The sequence below is a fragment of the Brachycentrus maculatus genome, unplaced genomic scaffold, assembly GCF_059751285.1.
Source record: "Brachycentrus maculatus isolate JH-2025_06_01 unplaced genomic scaffold, ASM5975128v1 h1tg000173l, whole genome shotgun sequence".
In the NCBI taxonomy this organism is placed as follows: Eukaryota; Metazoa; Arthropoda; class Insecta; order Trichoptera; family Brachycentridae; genus Brachycentrus; species Brachycentrus maculatus.
The window spans coordinates 3174361-3197200 of NW_028280926.1; the positions used below are offsets into that span (position 1 = coordinate 3174361).

At 29.5% G+C, this 22840-nt stretch overlaps 1 protein-coding gene across 1 annotated transcript in view; it reads right to left on the reverse strand.

Moving 5' to 3' along the window:
* The window catches only part of LOC148308236 (rho GTPase-activating protein 7-like), a 449904-nt gene that overhangs the window by 59448 nt on the left and 367616 nt on the right, over positions 1-22840 (reverse strand). Inside the window, exon 10 of the mRNA XM_088262080.1 lies at positions 10461-10609. Coding sequence (XP_088118206.1) covers positions 10461-10609 — 149 coding nt within the window. The remainder of the gene's footprint in view (positions 1-10460; positions 10610-22840) is intronic.

The window sequence follows — 22840 nt, forward strand, 5'->3', positions numbered from 1 at the left end:
AGTAGCTCATTATTAGAAATAGGCATAAACTGTGGTAGAGTGGGTTCGTACAGAGAAACTCTGATTTAAGAGTCCGCGACACTAACCACGGGACCACAACCCGACACAAAATTGTAGGCGAGGGGGGGAAATGTATTACACAAAACAATTAAGGGTAAATTTAAATGACGATACCATTTATCGAATTTAAATTTTAGACTTACAAGATCTTGTTATGATTTATCATCTAAAATTAAAGAATACAATAAAAAAAATAGGTGTCACAAATATAAAATATATTTTAAAGTGATTAAAGAAAACACTTCGTTTTTTACCACTTGAGTTTTATTATAGACTACATGTTTCAGAAGTTAAACTTCCATCATTCAGGTCTGTATAATAACTATTACTAGTTATTATACAGACCTGAATGATGGAAGTTTAACTTCTGAAACATGTAGTCTATAATAAAACTCAAGTGGTAAAAAACGAAGTGTTTTCTTTAATCATTGTAACATGTCTTACCACAAAGTAAATGCCGAAACAATAAATAAAATATTTTAAAGTAACGTATATATGTAGGTAAGTGTAATGAAGATAAATGGTCCGTATTAAAATAACACTTAATAACGATGCAGCAAATTAAAACTGACATAAATCCTTTTAAGTGTTGAATCACCTATCAAACTTTAATTTATTTTCAAAGACAAACATTTTGATAAAACCAATTGAAAAACAAATTAAAATAAATTACTTAAAGATGAAACAACAATATTTTACCCCAAATCTTTTTGGCAACGTGATGTCATTATAGCGAGGTTTTTAGAAAAGGATAATGTGTGTTTTACGGCTTGTTTTCAGCGCTACAGCAGGCGTCTAGTTGGTTTTCAATTTAAAAATCTAATTTATTATTCTAAATGAAGGTGATTTAAAATTAATCTGACTTCAGAGTGAAAAAGCGGCGGCTGGAATCACCCTTATTGAAATATGGGAAAAATTATATTTTCAGTTCCCCGTTTAACTAAGCGTACAATGCTCGAATAAAATGGTAATTGCTATATTCTGTCTGTAATAATTGTACGCATTATTTTCAAAATATAATCATAAGATATATCCATCATAAGGACTGATATTTTTCAAGTAATTAAGATATATATAACTAAATTTATGTTGGTTAGTACTCTATCATTTTTTGGCATTTTGAAGTAATTTTTTCATAAAAATAACGCTGTATAAATAAGTTAATTACAAGATGTGTAGAATATAACTTTAACCACTCTCATCAATTCCTCTCCTTTCCTTCTCCTTCTCCAAAATATTTTTTTTATACCATACCCTTTTTTTATCTCTTAATGTTTTTAATAGTTATTATAACATAAATGAGGAATTGTTAAATTGGCATTATTTTTATTACTGTAACTATTTTTGTTAATGTTTATTATTTTTAATGGAACTATTGTTTATTATATACTTTTTCAAACGTAAATCTGGACAATTCCCGAACAAATAAAAATGAAAAAAAATCAGGTTGGTACAGTAGTAGATTATATAGCTATCTATACCAACTGTAGACCTACGTTTTTTCGCCTCCGTGGTGTAATGGTTAGCGTGTTTGGCTGCCGTGCTGGAGGTCCCGGGTTCGAATGTACAAATTCAACTCATTCAATATAAAACGGTGTTTACGCACAAGTTTCGCAATTAAATGTGTCGCTGCACACATACATACATACACGCTCTAGAAAAACAATGGTGACATTATTTCATTTTGAATACCATCACGTCACCAAAAGCGGTCAAATCCGGCCGCAAGTCCCTCCCAAACTTCGGGTCACTCCGATCGCCGACGGTAAAAAGTCAAAAAGTATGCGGAAACGTCGAGAGATGCGTTTTTCGGGTGCAATGGCGGCCGACTTCGCGCGGAATTCCGAATGCAGCCGGAGAACAATGGGAACGGAGGCATTGCACTGTCAATGGGCCGTACTGGATATTAATGTCCGCGGATGTCATCGCCGTGAAACGAAAACAATCCGTGCTTACATTTTCGTCCGAAACGAGTTCGTGAGATGGGCCCGGTCGAAAATTGAACCGGGAATCGGAAAATGAGAACGCGATGTAAAAATAACAATAAAAACTTTGTAAAACAAGCTCCTCCGACAAGACATACTCGTAAAAGGTGGATAGGTAGTTTTCTTCGAATAAATAAATGAATTCGTATTTTAATTATATTTATAAATTTCAAAATAAATCAATGTATGTATGCATATGTACATATATATTTATATGTGTATATACCAGTGCTTACTATTTGTTATTTTATTATTATTTTATGTTTACGACTTTTTGTTTCTCTATTAGTGTATTTTTTATATTAGATACTGTATAAATGTATTATGTTAAAGGCATTAGCCGTTCAATAAATAAATAAATAAATAAATGTTTTTAATACAAAAATTAAAACCAATTATATGGTATATTTTTTCACATATACAATTTATAAATTATTTCAGATTATACATATGATTGGATTCTAAATTATGTGACTTAAAAATCATGGTGTATATACATATATAACAACTTATAATGAAGGACATCTCTAGGAGTGTGGCAGAATTCGAGAAAAATAAAATTGCTCCGATAGAAGTCTTTTTGTTCTTAAAAATTCAGAAAATTTGCAAATAATTGAGCGAAATCTTGAAAAAGGGATATTTTGTCGTTAATATAAAATATTAACCAAAATAATTTTAAAAACCCTCGCAAAACATTTAAAACACATCAGGCTTTCGCAAGAGATGATGAATATAGTACATATATAAAAAAGGAAAACTAAGGTTAAAATATTACCTAAAATCTTCGCACACCGGAAACAAAAAAATACTTCAATACTATAATTAATCAAAAGTTGTATGACTCTATATGGATCATTTAAATGTTGATTGATTGAATAATTTCAACAGAAACATAAAATCAAAATATTTTAACAATACATGTTTTATTTTTGATGATAATAGGAGATGAAGCTTTTAAATTCAATGTTAAGATACATACACAGGTCAAAATTATTTGTGACATGCATTTTTATTACAATGTTTTCTTTCAGTTTAATGCATGAATTCATAGTTTAATTAACAACTACTATGAGCCCTAATTCGATATCGATAGAAATTACAATATAAGCTGCTTTATAAGCATATGGTCAAATTTACTGCATAAAATATAACATGTATTGAGCCGCTTAGTAGCAAGCATAAATTAATAAATATATATTTCCGCGTAAATGAAGCATTAATGTACTATTAAACATTGTAATCATATTTGTTAACGAACGATTTAGAGTGCAGTTAACAGTTATTGTATAGAAACTGTATTTTATTTTATTAATAATATTAGGGAAGTCCGAATCCTTGTTATCAAACTTCTGTTTCTATATATGAAGAAAAATAACATATGTATATCATGTTTTCAGGCGTCTTTTAGTACGTGCAATAATTAGGGAGGAATCTTTCATACATTTAAAAATAAAGGTCTGCGCTAAATAAAAACCTAACTCAAATCAACTACATATGATGCCAAAAACTCACACATGAAAGAACGTCTCAGTATACAAACATATAAAAGATACATTTTTTGAGTAGTGTGGTTGTCAATCATGGGTAGAATGGTTATACGTGTATAAAGTAATAACTTAAATTAGCTTATGAGAGGCCGTAAGCCCTGTAAATACCCAGATTTCCATATTTTTTTTCATCTATGCTAGAATATCAAATATTTCATTTCAATTAAGAGGCCGCCAGAAAGAAATAAAAATACCACCAACGTCAAAGCTACAGATAATAATATTAATTTACGGTTTGAAACAAGGTAAGTTTCAGACAAAACAAAGTAACTCAAATTCGAAGACTTCTTAAACCAAACAAAGTACCTCAAATTCGAATACTTTTTGAACAAAACAAAGTACCTCAAATTCGAAGACTCGTTACGAATAGATTGAAGCAAGCGCGCGGGAAAAGTTCGATTTTCATTAGGCGTTCGGCCGGTCGACTGAATCCGATTTCTGGGGTCGGCATTCAAAATGACTGACTGGTGCAAACTAAGACCCAGTTTCCGCGTTCAATTTGTTTGCAGACCGTAACAAGTGTTGGAGGATTGTTCCGTCAAGGGCTAATTGACAACCGCGACGTAAATATCTGATTATACGGTAAAATAATTGACGTAATCTCGCAATGTTTGCGTATCGGCAATAGGTGTCTCGTTACTTTCTGCCGGCGTCGTTAAATTTGGCAAAGGCCATTTCACAGCAACGTCTACTTTCATTAAAAACAGGGTGTGCTTAAAAAATACTCTTAAAAGACAGTTCTGAAAGGCAATCATCAGAAATACTAACCTAACCGACATATACTCGTAATCGTATAAAACAAAGAGTAGGAATAATAGAACATGTTCTATTACTTCGCTCTCCTCAGAATATATATATTTATATATATATATATATATATATATATATATATATATATATATATATATATATATATATATATATATATATATATATATATATATATATATATATATATATATATATATATATATATATATATATATATATATATATATATATATATATATATTTATATATATATATATATATATATATATATATATATATATATATATATATATATATATATATATATATATATATATATATATATATATATATATATATATATATATATATATATATATATATATATATATATATATATATATATATTATAAACACCTATAGCACCCATTTCCTGAAATTCTTTTCCTATGGTTTGTTGCGATAAAAACATATTTTTCCATTTTCCAATGTATTGCTATTAAAAAAATTTTTCTTTTACCTCTTTTCCATTTTTACGCCAATCACAGAGAGTGTGGCTGTATTTATTGTAATCCATGCGTTATCTCTGGTAAAATAAATACGCACTACTTTTTTTATATTTTTTTGTTACTTTTTAAACAATCAATTAATAGTTAAGTTATTCAGCAATCAAATCATTAAACACTTACTGGCTCACCTGTAGACACGATTGTTTAAAATTGTAATATGTCGTTTTTGGCTATAATTGAATGTATAGATTTTTACATCAAACTCGCATTACGGCACCATGTCGTGGGGCGTTCAAATTCCACCCCAGTGGCGGCGGTAAATATTTTTATCTCGTGAAGATGGTGAGTAGATAATAATCAAGACTGAAGTGTCTCGGAATACGCGTTTTCTATGATACATCTTTTATGTGCCTTCGTGTTTTTATAGATCTTAAATCCGCCTCCCATCTCGCTTTCGTTTTCCACAATCTTCGTTTTAAGCTGCGAATGGCGGAATCGTTAAGACGAAAACAACGAAAATGTCTTTACTGCTAAGTATACTGCGTACTCAATATTTACGTTAACAAATATAATCTCTGTTATGGGACGACTGCCGTAATAAAAAAGTAAGTAAACGATTATTGTTCGTATTCTTTAAAGTTCTGATAGTTTAATCAAGTTTAATGAAACTATTCACAGATGTACAACCCAGCAAAACATACAAATAACTAAAAATATACTGTTTGAAAACAAACATATAACTTTCTCCTTCAAACTTTTATTCGCGCCCGATAGTGCATAGGGCACTGCATCATATAAACGCAGTGTTCTCTTGATCGTTAACATATGAAGGAAAGATGATCAGTCCCCCGCTTCAGGTACCAGTCCTGAGTAAAATTGAATAAATATTAGAGTGAAAAAATCACTTAAATTTATTAGACCCCCACTCTGGGAATCGAACCCGGGACCTCCAGTACGGTAGCTAAGCATGCTGATCATTACACTACGGAAGTGGACAACATATAAACACAAGATCAAAAACACACAAAGACAGCAAACAATATTAAATACATCTATACCTCGTTTGGTCAAAATAACTTTTAATATAACGCAATGAAACTGTAAAACTTCTATAGTCTTGTTTTTAGTTACCTTAAGTCCAAGTTACTCTGAAATCTAGCTATGTCTTATGCAACACCGCTTATCATGGCCCTGCTAAGACAGGCAAGAAATTCGGAAGGATAATATTTTTTTAAAGAATGTGGCCATATTTATAAATAATCTATCTCCCTTTTATATCTCCTTTAAAACAGTTCTGATTTTAATATTGTCAAAAAGCACTTAAAGCGAATTCAACTTATGCCTATACATATAATTGCAACACTTAAGAAATATGAAATTCGAGTGCTTGTTACACATAATTTATTACAAGCATGCTCTCTCAGTTTGATCGGAACTCACATTGATTTTTGATAAGCATCAATTAATTATTAATGATCGCTGAAGAAAATGCGTTTCCATTTAAAAGCAGCTTTCTTTAGAGTGAACTTATCCGCTGTCGATAATGATCTTAAAAGAGTAATAATATTGATTGATTACACTGGACGTCGCTTCTTATGAAGAATCAATATTGTCAATCACGATATACAGCAAAAGGTTTATATTGAATACAATAACGATTGCTTTTCTTGTACATATTATATAAAATACCATAAGAAATATTTTGCGTCCAATAACTGAGCAGAATTTTATCAAATTACTCATTTGACTCGGGGTTTTCTAAAGAAAATAATGGCGGATGGGAAAATGAAGCCGTAATAACGTTTTCAGGATAATTTAATAGTATCGAACCGTACAAAGGGATGAAAGCTTCCATGTAAAAAATAGACTATGAGCGAAAAATCAATTAACCTTCACTTTTATCATACATGGTAGGTACTATTGTATATAGTTAAGGTAGCAATAATGTGATATTTCATTACGTACACCTATACCCATCAATCTACATTGGTAAACATATTTAAAGTTCATTTTATTCCATCACACACTGGATTATTCTCCCTAACGGATGATCAATATGTTATAGGTGTCTCATATTGAGACGAATCATCTATAGTTTTTAAACGAAACGAAGTCTGAGCATCCCAGGGCTTACGATCTGGCATTTGGCTGTCATCCGTTGTAAAACTATTGATCGATAGTATTTTTTGTTTAGCTTACTTAAAAAAACGTTAAAAAAAAGTGAAAGGGGATATATATTTAATTGTATCTACTCTATAATATATTTTCTATTATATTTATATCGAAAGCGTTATTTGCGTTGTCTTATTGTGATAATGTCTTATATATTATTGAATCTGAATTGAATCTTATTGAATTATGTTGAATTAATGATTTAAAGATTTGTTTTACTAGGAGATGGATTTTTTATTTATAAATATATATGTATGTATATACTAATAAATCACATAAAAACCCAGTTAAATAAAGAAGGTATACGTAGGTTATTTTTAAAAATTGTGATTGAGGACGCCAAGAGATTGCGTTACTTGGTGTATTACTAATTTTTCGATTTGTATCCGACTGCATTAAATGCTCGCCCAACTGCATCTCGGTTCATATACATGCATCTAGGCTTCCTGATAGACCCCTCTTGCAAAGCAATTTTATTTTATGAACCAAGTTGCGGAAATTATTAGAAAATTAAAAACAAAACCGTATCCTGATTTTATTACAAATATCCATGTCACTGCCAATGTAAATAAATACGAGGATAAAAAAATTGGCCGTTATTAAATTAAATTTTAAGATACGTGATACAGGGCTCATAGCAACACGCCGAACTTTCTCGCCCGTATAAAATGTTCTGTTTATATGAAATTCGATAGGTGCGTACTGAAATAAATTAAGATTGCTAACTCAGATTTCAATATTATTCAAAGATGAGTTACCTATTAAATTTTGTACATAAAGCGCGTCTATAAACTTTTATGTCTAGCGTCTGAAGTGTGTGTAAGATGTTCAACAAACGGTTTTGAGAACTAATGAGAAAACAAATGATCTATCTTTATTATAGGTACTATCTATCTTTGAGATAAAATATATTAAAGGAAAACACAATACGATACAACAAAGTTCAGAGCGTACAACCCTTTGGTCTGAGCATTTAAGTTCAGTAAACGCCAAAGGGAGTATATTATTATTATTATTATTCATACTTAGAAGTAAAGGTATTCGATCATTCCCACTCCCCAACATACAATACATAGATGATACCATATATTAACCCTTAATTGGGCGCCATGTATCTTTTAGATACACATATTATTATTTTACTGTCGCTCGTTCCCCTCATTATATCATTCTAGGTGCATGATACATCCAATGTTATAATCGTGCTTTGTATCAAATATCACTTGCAACAGCAACAAAATTAAAAATAAAGTTGCTTTGGAAAAAAAAACCTTCAATGTTTAACAGAATGTCTGCCAATAATAATGTGAACCACTGTGACAAACAAGAATATTATGAAATTTTCTTATATATTGAAAAATCATATTGCAACACTTATATAAACAGATGAAATAAAAATTTACAAACTACGATATTTTTTTAATGTTCAAAAAACTTCAATAGGTCATTTTAAAAAGGACATTAGCTCCAAGGCACCATTTTTAAATTTATTTCTAAGTATGTAGCGTTTATTCGTATTGAATTAACACAAAAACTCAATTTTCATATATATTTAATAGTGAGTAATATTCTTACGCTTGAAAATATGTTTTTTTTTACTCTTCCGTAAAATTTTAATTTGTAACAATAGAAAAATTACGTCCCCATGATATATGGCATTCCTAAGGCAAAGTGATATTTCCGTGGTCGATAAATCTGGAATTATCAGATACTTATTTCGCATCCATATTACGAATGTATTTTAAGAATTGTGTCATTTATGTCAGTACATGAAAATATTTTATTTTTAAATTTATTATAAAATTCTGATAAATTCTATTCTAAATGATAGTAAAATAATTCAAGGTTTATTTGTGAGTTTCAATAATAACGGTTGAAAAAATATTTTATTTCTGTTTTGTAGATATGTATTACATATTAAAAATATTTTTTAAATCTATATTTTACATCAAACCATTTTGTAATTAAAAATATTGATTTATATAATAAATTTATAAAGGTTATTACTTTTGTAAGAAAAAACAGTGTGTCTATTAAGATACATTGTCTGCATTTGTGTCTTACTTCGTATTGCGACTATCTGAGGGTTAAATAGTTTCCTAAAAGGGACAATGTTTTTACTTGAGCTGAATTTCTACTTGATTTACGGTTCCAATTAACAAACCTTACCTTGTAGTAACTAATTAATATTAACAAAAAGTATTTGAGATGTAACAATATTATGTGGAATTGAGATATGACAATATGCTGGTCAGTACTAAAAAAAACCTTTATGCCTACATTGTAATCTTTCATGAATAGTTTTTTAATCAAACTTTTTCTAATAAAAAGTATTTCTTATCGGTTTGTAAACCTACTTTTTTGCAATGAATAAAAGTTGGAAATCTTCTTTACTACAAATTTTGTTTGTGTACTTTTTTACCTTAAATTAAATAAAAATTTAACAAAGTTTGTGAACTTTATTGGGATTTCGAAAGAAATCAGAAAGAACACGAAAATTTTACAGAAAACCAAAAGGTTGACCAGAATAAAATACTTTTGTACCCAATTTTAGGTTACACATTAAAAAAAAAATATTTAATAAACACAAGTTTTTACGTAATAATACGATATCTCCTGTGCTAAGTGTGATAACGGTCACCTTTTCCAGAGTAAATTTCAAGGATAGCTGGGTGTATTTATAAAAATATTATACAATATATACGGTGTTTGAAAATGATGCCGAATGTATCGAAACACGTATCAAGATTTTAATAAAAAATGGTATTTACCAAGTTCAACTTAAATTAAAAGAGAATTAAGTAGATAATACTAGTTAAACACTTTTTGGACTTAAAAACTGTAAAATGGTGCCCGAGTGCAGGATTAATCGCCTTTCTTTCGTACCAGTATCGGTTAAGTTAACATTTATCGATTGCGTTAACATCACGTCGATCCGATGTTGTGCACATACGGAGTGAATGATGAATCATTAATTATTTATAAATTTAGCATTTAATTTGTAGAACTCCATTTTAATTTATGTATTCAATTTTGAATCAAACGCTGATTTTTTGAGTCTACTGAGTTGTATTTCATTGTTGAAAACACATAAAAAAATAATTTTTTGACGATTGTTCCGCCTAGTTATGGCATTTGTTTGAATTTGCCATAACTAGGCGAAACAATTATTACAAAATATTTTTTTTTCATTTTTTTAACAATATAATACAATTTATTAGACTGAAAAAATCAGTGTTTATTTAGTTAACATTTAATACAGAAATTAAACCAATAAGGTTAATTTTTCCATGTTTCTCATTAATATAACGAAAACGCAAAATTTTCTGAAAAGTCACATTGAAATGAAGTATTGCTTCAAGGAAATTGTTTTCTGGTATAAACTTATTGTAGTATTATACGATTGATTGTAATTGAATATGTGTAATAAAGTTTACCGTGTGTTTCGGCGGATGAGGGTGCTCCAACTTCATGTCTGCGCAGCGGTTGAGGGCCGTCAGTCGCCGGAACAGGGACTGGAGTGAGTCGGGGTCCAGGAAGGGGTGGTCACTCTGCACCCCCGACACGTTTATAGGGAACTGCATGTCTGTGGAGAAAAGATATAAAGCTTAATAAAGGGGTTTTATTTAGAGCATCATCGATAATTTCTTTAATGTTTTCGCAGATACTTTGTGGCACATTTTATAAACTTATGTTGGTATATTTTTTTATAACCGGTTTCGACAAGAACCTTGTCCTCATCAGGGTTAAACATGTACGTGTACATGGTTTGGGCATGTGAATCGAATAAGCGAAGAAAGTAAAATATAGCAATTTTTTGGCTCGGGAATCAGTTATTTGGCATTTAGTCGTAAGCTCTAAATGTTAAATGTAAATGATATATACTTCCATTTCAGACTCAGCGAATTGACAATGTTTTTTTTTAATGTACATATATTTTTATCACGTTATAATTCACAGTCAATCTGTTTAAGCGCTCTTGTGGTAGTATTATATTTTGCGAAAATGGTGCTATATAAATTATCCAAATTTACCATTATTATAATTCCATATTTTTTCGATACGTCCATAATATCACATCAAAAATCCTTATAATAATGTATAAATTAGTTGATTTTTTAATTATTTGTTTATTTTTAGTATTTCTTTAATTTATTTTAATATTCAAGGTATCATTGTTGATTCTTATCTACATTTTTTCGTTATTAAGATTTTACTTGAACTTGATTTAGGAGCCCGATAACAAACTGCTTGAATCGCAGTAGATCGGGATTTTAAAAATATTTTCATTCAGTGTTTATCTCAATAAAAATATGATTTATAAATCAATTTACTAATCGCCATTTTTATGTGATATGTATTTTATATAATTTTTATGTATTTTTATATATTTTTATATAATTTTCATATAATTTTTATGTAATACTACCACAAAGGCGCTCTTATTAAATTAAAAAATATAAATCTGAGGTTATATAAAGTAAAAAAAAGAGTTTTTTAAGTTTTTGTAAGTAGATATGGTAAAAGAAAGATATCAATATGTACAAGCCTAGTTTAAACGAGATATTAAAAATTGTTTTTTTAGAGTACAAATTTCAATGGTATTTAATATTCAATTAAAGGCGTTTCAAATACGTTTTATCGCATGAAGTTCTATTGTAAGTTACATAAATTAGACAAAATAGAGTAGAAATACAATATCACGTGTCATAGTCTTTTGCAATAAAACAAGATATCGATCTAGAGTCAGACAAAAGGATAATGTACAGTGTACGACATCATATGAATAAAGTTTAGTCGTTGTAATTTCTCCGGCAGAACACGTTCACACCACTCGACCTAACGGAACGAGGTTAAGCTTCATTCTCTCAAGACTAAGGGATTTATACACCCTCCACCTAGTTCAAAGTTTTCATACAAGCTTTACCTTAAAGCGTGTTATAGAAAGCTATTACAAATCCCCATCGACTCCTCTCAGCTAAGCATCGAGCTTTTACGCGAGTATCTGCTTCAGACACAAATTAAAAAAGTATATACGGGTATGTACAAATTAAACTATGACTGCCAAAGTTCTTAAATTAGTATGACTCCCGAAAATCAGGGAATATGATTTTTTTATATTTAAACTTCACATGGTTAATATCACTATTACTAAAAATTTGCTACACGTGTTTCGACGCATTCCGCATCAAACACCGTATCACCGTTTATGGTGTTTAAAAATGACGAGAAAAGAATTGAAATACGCGTAACAATAGATTTTAAGAAAAACTGGTATTTACCACGTGAAATTAAAATTAGAGTGTATGCAGGTAGAGTCAGAAAGCAGCTTCCGAATCAATTAAAGAAATATGAATTACGTTTAAGATTTTTTTCAGAGTTCGCTAACCACTTAATGGATACTAATAACACGTATAATAGTGGAAATATTAGTTTTACGAAATATATATATACAATATTTATATATATATATATATATATATATATATATATATATATATATATATATATATATATATATATATATATATATATATATTTATATATACATATATATATTGTATATATATATATATATATATATATATATATATATATACATACATATATATATATATATATATATATATTTATATATATATATATATATATATATATATATATATATATATATATATATATACATATAAATATGCATTGCGGTCCAAGCAAGCCTAATAAAAACATATTTTGTGAATTTTAAAACATATTAAATTTCATAAGTGTAAGTTATTGACAAGACAGTGCTTAAGCAACTATGTAAAAGCTGATCTTACTTTCGAAAAATTGAAACAAGTCATGAGTGTCGAATCTTCCAATAAGATATCAGTTTTACTGGATTATCTGACGTGTCGTATCGTTTCAAGAATATCGAATGCAAAGCAGCAAATCCCAAACTGCAGAACGCATAAAATGAGGAGATTTTCCAATTATCTACAATGCATCAGACGATATAATTATATTCCATATTGAGAGTCGTGTATATATTAAGGCGGGATATTCTATAGCCCGCAAGTATTTTTTTTAGATCCGGGTTACATGTAAAGATATAAATTTTTTGCATAAAAAATTGTTTTTGCATTGAAAAAAAAGTTTTTCTTCAAAATTAATACATAGTTTTGAAAAGAAAAGATTTATTTAAAGGTATGGAATTTAAAAAAGTTCTTTTCAACAAATATTCTTAAAAAATGTGACACATCTGGGTCCTCGTGCAGCTGGTCGCTTACTGAATTGCATGTTTGCGAGTAGTCCCTTAAGCTCAAGTGGAACTACGTACTTAGTGACCAAAATTATCGAATACTTGAAAAAAAAATAAACAAAAAATAATTTTAGTTAAAAGGTAATATTCTTAAAATTCGATCATAATATGGGATTTCTAATAACCTTTGTTCGTTTCTGTTGAAATTAAAAATCTTTTACTGTAAGAATCGTTGAAATCAAAGTATGAAGTTTATTTTATTTTATTTAAAGATAAATAAATATAATTAAGACTACAGTACATTACACGTCATCTCTTTATAATCAAAAATTGGTTGCACCACTTTAGTAATAAGGGTGCGAAACGCATGGGCAGTAAAAATCGTTATTTTACTGCAAAATTGTTTTTCATACATATTTTTCCAAATACATATTTCGTTCTCAGAATAAGTCATGAAATATCTGCATAGAAACTACATACTGTATTTTAATACAAGCAACGCCGAATAGCCTCCTTCTATTTAAATCAAAGCATTGTCATTTAAACTAGAGAGAGGAAAATTATACTGGCTCTGAATAATATTTAAAGTTTACAAGATATCCTATTGATATTTCCAATTTCCGTAAATTTTCAAATAAAATACAATCTACACGTACTTTAAAAAAAAGTGGTCTTAAAAAATTTAATCAGAAAAATCCTTGAAGGAAAATTATAATAAAGATACGAAACCATTTTCTTGGAAAAGTTATCTTGGAAATCGATATCTCATTATTAAAAATATACCAATATTGATTTTGATCTTCAATCCTTTAAAAAGGAGCTTCGTCTCGCAAAATTGTTACATTTACAAATAATTCAAAAAAATATTCTTATACGCTTATAAAATATTCTAGTCTTAAAACAAAATTGTTATTATATTTTCCTTTAATATCTGACTTTTTTAAAGATATTAATTTGTAAATAAAAAAAGAAACAGAAATGCTAATTCTATTAACACTTATTTATAATGAGTAAGCGATATTATACAACGATACGCAAATTATCCAACTTCAGTAGAAAGTTTTTTCCACAATTTTTCGTAACATTTTGAAATTTTGAAATTCATTAAAAAATTACGGGAAAGCATCCATTTATCTGCTGCATATAATTTCGTTAGTTGATTTGAAACATAATTTTGTCAATTTGCAAGAAAATATAAATTGCTGTTTTCTGCGATCCAAACTAAAAACAAATTATGTAAAAATTAAGACTGAAAAAAAATGTGGATAAGTTGTTAAACACCTAAATTTCTAATATAACGTGTAAAAGACGCATTGAGTTGTAAAACAAAAATTAAAATGGTCCTTCATTTCAATTTCTATTTGCATCATTTTAAGTAAGATAAAATTTACAAGAAAGATTACACATACAAGTTTAAGATTGGCATACTGCTAATAAATACGGTAATATATTTTATACCCCTGATTTCATTTACCTGAATCAATTCATCAGCGATCGAATTCAATTGAAACAACAAACTTCAAAGGATTTGAATATACCAACGACTGTCATCAAACAAAATATATTTGGGACAAGAAACGAAGAAAATTGCTACACATTTAATATTCAATAAGATATTTTAGAAAAGGTTTCGTAGGTTTCAAGCTTTTCAGTGCCTATTTCTAAAAGTTTAATTAGGGGAAAATGTTTGAGAGAATACAGACTACTAAATACAGGCACATAATAATATATGGACTAGTTTTTGAAACCTGCTCAAAAGCTGAGGATCAAACGGTCAATCCGAGCAATGTTCACTTAAGCGATTTACCAAAATTCGTTTTTTTTTCTTCAGTAATATTAAATGATTAAACTATCATTAATTTAAGCCACCCAAAGCAACCGAAACACAAATATTAGCTGCAAATGTTTGGTCACTATATTTTGGGATTCACACAGTATTAAGCCATCGATTACCTCGAGAAAGGAGGAAACATTAATAGCAAAATATTGTATGGTGGTATTGGTGCGAGTAAAGGAAGAATTTGCGAAAAATTACCCACCCTTAATAAAGAAGTTTTATCAGTCATCCAAATAAAAAAAGAAAGCTGAAAAACTGGCTACAAAACGTAAAAGGACATGCTTTAGATATCTCGAAACCTTTCATTTCGAAACATCTCTTGGCATAAATAAATTGAAACCTTTTGACTTTGAGCGTTGCAAAAAATACACTTAAATATACATATGTATATTGGAATGAAAAACAAATATTTGGTGATTTTCAACTGTGTTATTTTTTATTACGAAAAATAATATCGTTTTATATCTAACATATATTTTATATATAAAAATGTGTTCAGTTTTTTGTTACTGGCGTCACAGATTTCATCTCATTAGGTATTATCTTCAATATTCTGTTTACTATAAGAAAATATAGCTTTTCTTAAAATCCGCAATATTTTCCATTGTTTGACTGATTAAAAGAAGATAAAATATTTCCATTATTACGCTATTCAGGCAGAAAATGTACATAAATTTGCTGGGATTCATTACATAGGATATTCAATACAAGGTTATATTTGAAAATCGTCAAAAAAATAAAAACCCAATTAACTTTTAAGTACAATAGATCAATATAGAAATAAATAAAATAATCAAAGCTGTATACCTTATTCAGATTTTTCAGACTGTTGTACTTTATTAATTATTTACTGTCCGCCTCCGTAGTGTAGTGGTAAACGCATTTGGTTAGAGTACAGAAAGCCCTGGGCTCGTCAAAATGAATATGAGTAATTTTAACCGTTATGTTTATTGAGAACGTATAAAATCATTATTGAAAAAAAATCTTAAGGGAAGCTTAATTTTTGTATAACCTGTAAGGAAATATTTAAATACCTAGGACTAGTACAAGAAGCGCAGGACTGATCACTTTGCCACTATGCAATCAACGATCAAGATAACACTGTGTCGATACGATACAGTGCTCTATGTACCATTAAGTGTGGATAAGGGTAGAAGAAGACTTTCAATTCTTCAGAGGAAGAATTGCAAGCATGTATAAAAAGCCATTTTCAATGCTTGTTTTTTTCAGAAAAAAATGATTTACCTCGCTAGAAGAGATAATTCAGGATAAAGTCAAATAAAAGATAAATTCAGGTTAAATATAAAAAATATTTTTCAGTGGCCAAGTATGGTACCTGAAGTATCTTAATGAGTCCATTGAATTTATTATAATATAACGTACGTAGGATGATAATACAACGAGAGTCCTAACATTCAAATAATAAAAAAAACAATATTTCATTTCAAAAAGGTTACTTAAAATGATTAATTTAATATAATATACGTGATGTATGCGTGCATATTAAGTGAAACCTGCTCGAAGTTCATCAATTCAGCGCAGAGCTTTTCAAAGCGATTTTCAAAGAGTACCTGAATGATGCTTTCATTTGAGGTTTTGTTTGAGTAGAGCTTCCGGGAGTTAATTTAGTTTTAGGGGAGGTGAGTCGCATAGTCATGTGAATATTAGCACGCGTATATGACTGTTGCAGGTTGAGCTTCAAAGGATTTTTCCACGAAATCCTTTTATGCATCTACATAGCAAGTTAACGAGAGCAAGGATTAATTAAATAATGTATGTAACTTATAACGAAGCGAAATGAATTTTACCTTTGAAAAATGGAATTCAGTCACAAACAGAAAATATAAAAATAATGGGAAATAAACACATTGCAAGTAAAAAATAATTAAACAAACAAATTGTTTAATATTCGAATTTCTATATAGCAACGCGTCCGAATTTTGTTCTTCAATGCTTTTATCTACATATAGTTTTTTTACAAAATTCTTGTTAATATTTTTGTTATATATGTATATATATATATATGCTTTTTATTATGGTTTTTATGGCTATCTGATTAAAAGGAAATAAGTAAATAGAAAGAAAGTATTTTGACATTTCGATAAAGATGAAGAGAAATAGAAGCCTGGCATTTGCAGGGCTTGTGACCTGTTTAAGTGATTACCTTACACATAAATAACATTCACTATTCTACCTATGATTAATAACCACACAACTCTATTTTTGGAATTCATATATATATATGATCCGTCTAATGACGTTCCATATGTGATTCGTTGCTTTAAAAAAAAGGTTTTCAGGCGTTTCCCAGATTGAATGAATTGATTTCCCGATGATTGAATAAACACAAGTATTTGGACACACTCAAAATTTTGAGGAGAAGGGACGCATTTAAAATGTGAAACGATGAAAATATTCACATTGAACATTGAACATTGAAAAAAAAATACTTCACGTCATGCTGATATAAAAATGCCTATATTCGAATGCAGCGTTGTGGCAAAATAAATATTTAAGATTTTGAACAACGAACATTTATTCGTATTTTTATGGAATAACCCACAAAGCTTCTATTATAGAAGCTTGTCTGCAGGTAGGATAGTTAGGAAAGGAAAGGTATTTGTGAAAAATACATTACAAATACCAAGACAAATTGAAAATAAATATTTCTTGAATTCATTTTGCCATTGGCGGGAATCGAACCCGCAACGGCAGTTTCGCAGTCGAGCGTCCACCCGACTGCGCCACCGCGCCTGCCATTTTCATTTTATTTATATAGATAGAATTAAATATACATATTTTATTTAGATTCACAGAAAAAAATCATTTCTAACATATAATTATATCAAATCATGCCTAAAACCTTTACCATAACTTACATGTAATTATTATTATAATACAATACTGACACATTAAATTTAAATTCATTTTATCAGAAAATGATGTAAAATCACGGTTTTCAAATCTTGCCTTGTTGTGTATATAACACAGAATTTTGTCTAGCCTCACACCAGTCTGATGATGTCGGTTACGACGAAACCAGGTTGCTGGGCAAATATTTTTTTTTTACATTTATAACCCTTATCCGCACCTAATGGTGCATAGGGCACTGCATCAAATTGACGCAGTGTTATCTTGATCATTACTTACATGAAGGCAAGGTGATCACTCTTGCGCTTCAGGAACCAATCCAGGGTAATATTAAATAAATATTACAGTATTAAATCACTAATATTTATTTTCACCTCCCTTCCTGGGAATCGAACCTGGGACCTCCAGCACGGTAGCTAAACACGCTGACCATTACACCATGGAGGCGGACAAAATAAAATTAATGTGGAAAAAATTACATAATTGTATTATTTTTTGATATCTCATCAAAGATGAAGAAGAATATGGAAGTCTGGGCATTTACGGGGCTTACGACCGTCATAGGCTGGTTTAAGTGATCACTTTACACACGTGTAACATTCACCAATTCTACCCATTATTGACAACCACACTACTCAAATTCTTGGAAGTTCTATATATATGAACCAATTTAGAAACCTTGTTCATGAATCACTAGAACTTCACTAGAGACATCTATTGGTGAGATGTAAAGAAGCTTTTTATTAAGCAGAAACTTTTATATTAGTATGTGAGATCCGAATCCTGGATTATAATCACACACATGAGAAACGCCAGAAAATACCATTTTCATTTTTATTATTAAGCTTATAATTTGACCAGATAATTTATTTACAAAAAATAAATAAATAAATAAATTTATGAAAATAACTCCTGTAATTGGAGATAATCCAGATTTTGTGAACAAGTATTTGGACACACTCAAAATGTTGTACATAGTTGTATTTTATTATATGTAGATAGAGATTTTCTGACACATTGTGAAACATAACATAACACAATGATATTCGTAAACAACAATTGAACAGATTAGGTCTATTTGAATAACGTTCTGTTCACATAAACGCGTTGACACAGTGAGGTGCCGTTGATGAAATGAAAAACAAACTTATAATTATTATGGCTAGTCACAATTCACGATAGTCGTTTCCGCTACAATGACACAATGGTCGGGGCAAACAATGAGATTGTCAAGTCAAACCGGATATTAAAAATTGAAATATTACGTTCCCGTACCACCTTTCTTCTCTATAGCGGCGATAGAACTACGTCATCGTGTTTTCAGCAACATTTTATTAATGAGGTATAATAATCAATATAATAAAATAAAATAAAACCCTTACCGCACCCCAATGGTGCATAGGGCACTGCTTCACATAAACGCAGAGTTATCTCGATCGATTACACATGAAGGAAAGGTGATCAGCCCTCCACTTCAGGTACCAGTCCAGTGTAATATTGAATAAATATTAGAGTGAAAAAATCACTTATATTTATTATACCCCCCTGGGAATCGAACCCGGGACCTCCAGAACGGTAGCCGAGCGTGCTGACCATTACACTACGGAGGCAGACTAAGAAATTGAAAATGTCCTTTGACGAGGAATGGAAAATGTTCGCTTCTGAAAAAAGCGAACTGATAGACCATGTTCAGAAATATGATTCGTATGGATAATTACACTGGCCAACAATGATTTTGTAACTGAAATTTTGATGACTGATTTGGACTGGGTTAATCGTACTTATTCAATGTCTATATGGTGACAAGCTTGTATCACGTCAAGTTTTGATGTCACAGTCATATTATTGTTTGTATGGACCCCACACGTTGAAACCGTAATAGCGGTTGGTATCTAGAAATCGTTTTTTATATAAATATATATATATATAAATATATATATTTATATATATATATATATATATATATATATATATATATATATATAATATATATATATATATATATATATATATATATATATATATATATATATATATATATATATATATATATATATATATATATATATATATATAGTGTTATTGTTTTATTGCACATGCAGTTCTACCAAGAAATGTCGGTACAAAACTGAAAAAATTAAATCTGATAAAAACACACTTAAAACACTTTTACAGTCATGTTATATCATATGGGTACTTCATATTTTGCAATTATGTCGTATGCATAATATAGATAATTCTCCGATTAAATTTTGTATTTGAATTACCACATCATTTTTGTATGCGATATTGGAACCAATCAATGTCTAGTTGCGAGGCAGGCTATCGATAAAATTTCCAATTTCAATAATTATAATATTAAACGATCGTAATTTTCTCTGTCATAAAAGTTAATTACTTCGTTGAACGAATTTGGATGTCAAATTTTGTTAATATTTCTCAATTGTATAAATATTAATCAGAATTCAATCAATTATCACAATATATTCACTTAACGAAATACGAGTGAATTCGATTCGGAGTACTTTCATAATATTAGTATCTCATTTATTTGCCGTAGCATATTTTTAAGCTTGAAGCTGGTCTTTCACATGTGAATCTTTATAAATAAAAATTTAAGATTTAATTTAAGTTTTGCTTGGTAAATACCACTATTTAATAAATTCTACTGTGACACGTGTTTCGATGCATTCCGCACCATTTTCAAACACCGTAACCATTTTCAAACACTGATTAAAATAAAAATGTATAGATTTTTATAAATTAAATTAAAAATGTATAGATTTTACCAAAAAGTCACTATCAAATCAATTATTGAAAAAATGTAAGTATTCTTTCTTCAAAATCTTTGATCTTATATTAAGTATATATTTGATCTTATATTGTATACCCATACACGCCATGCCTTTGTGGGATCTTTTTTTGTATTCATTTTAATTTTTATTAATATTTTTTGTATTTGAATTTATGCTATGTAATGCAAAAGAATTCAAAATAAAGAAAAAAAATGTCATTCACTGATTGCATTAAATATTGACAAAATATCGCATTCGAATCCGCATCTATCTATATAGATAAACATGTATATGTTAATTTGTTCGCAGTCTTAAATCGCCTAAAGTTATTCATAATCTGCTTTATCATTTTGTCAAAGCGTTGCATTTAAATACGCACGTGTTGTTTGTTATCTTTTAAATACGAGTGCATAGATAAAAATGTGAATCTTCGTAATGTTAAATGTCCTTATGTTATTCATCGTTTGCTTTGAAATTTTGACACGCACGCAAAAACACACGCAATACTAAAGCGGATAAGGTTTTTTTTTTACAAATTTAACGACTATTTTTGACCTGAGCAATTGAATAAAAAGTCTCCGTGATATGGATATAGATTGGTACATACTATACATTGAAAGGAATGCCCACACAAATAAATTTCAATTTTATATATTTGACATTACGTTTTTCATTCAACTCATTGTTTCATTATCATGATTTTTGTGGTGTTATGTACCAAAAAAATCGATTCCATTTTAGGGCAGTCGCGTCATTATAATTATATGATGTGGTAAAAATGAATCGCCATACACACGCCTTGTAACGTGAAGCGTAGTGAATAATGCGTGTCCCATATTGGACCTTTTATAACAGAGGTCGGTAAGAGCGGCTCGCGAGCCACATGCGGCTCTTTGCCTAGATGTTTGCGGTTCTTGGCTCTCTTCGGACATAAAATCCAATTTCAACTTATCTCAAGCAACCTTATAACTTGAATAGAACCAACGAATTGCCTTTATCTGCAAAAACAGTGCAAGAAATAATTTCCAAAATGTCTTCGGATGTAACAGAGCAGCGAGTCCAAGATATTCCACAAGCTAGTTTCCGCAATATTTATTGTAACTGATGAGTCGTTTGACATTAGTGATACAGTACAAGTAAAATGTTAAAAATCTACCTCTACATATATCGCTCACTCCTTTCAAGAACGTCATAAATCAAAAAACTTGATTTTTCAGGAGAACGTATTTAAAGTTTAAAAATATAATGCAAAGTATTAAAAATAAATATCAAGCCACTTATTGAACTTTTTACCGTGCAACAGATCTTTTTAGGTAAAACCTGAAGGTGTTTTCTACATTTGAAAAATATTTAGTTTATTTAAAAAATAATGAAACATTACATTTTCTTCAAAATGGAAAAACAACACTTTTTGCCCTATAGCGGGTAAATATTAAGTTAAAAATATGCCGCTTTTGCTGGGATATAGTACATTTTCTGGGCTTTCCGAAAACATGCACAACTGAAAATTGACGATTATTGATTTATGACGTTCTTGAAAGGAGAGAGCGATATGTATAAAACACATAACAAACTCTAAACAAGGTTCCTATATTTATCGTTCATCAAAATTGGTTAAAGATGAATATGGGAATTTCGATATGTTCTACTCGACATTTTCAGCACTGCGATCGTGTACATAGTAAGTCGATATTTATTTCGTGGTTTATCCCAATTTTCACATTATTTTCTTGGCTTTTTCCCTTTTCCTCCCTCCCGCCCCTATTCTAGGCCTATATTTAATGACATATGTGAAATTGTGTAAATAAAATATTACAAATACCTATTTTATTGTTACTCATTATTGTAAATGTATTTATGTAACTGTTCTGTAAAATTTCCAAATAAAATAAAATATAAATGCGGCTCTCTTTGTTATCCAGTTTCCATGACAATTTGGCTCTTCTCACTTGGCAAACTGCCGACCCCTGCTTTACAACACATCAATAACAATTGTTATTCTAGGTGTCGGTAATGTGTTATTCATTAAGTGCAGGAAGATATGACAGTGGTATCGCGTGGGCTTATTGCATTTCC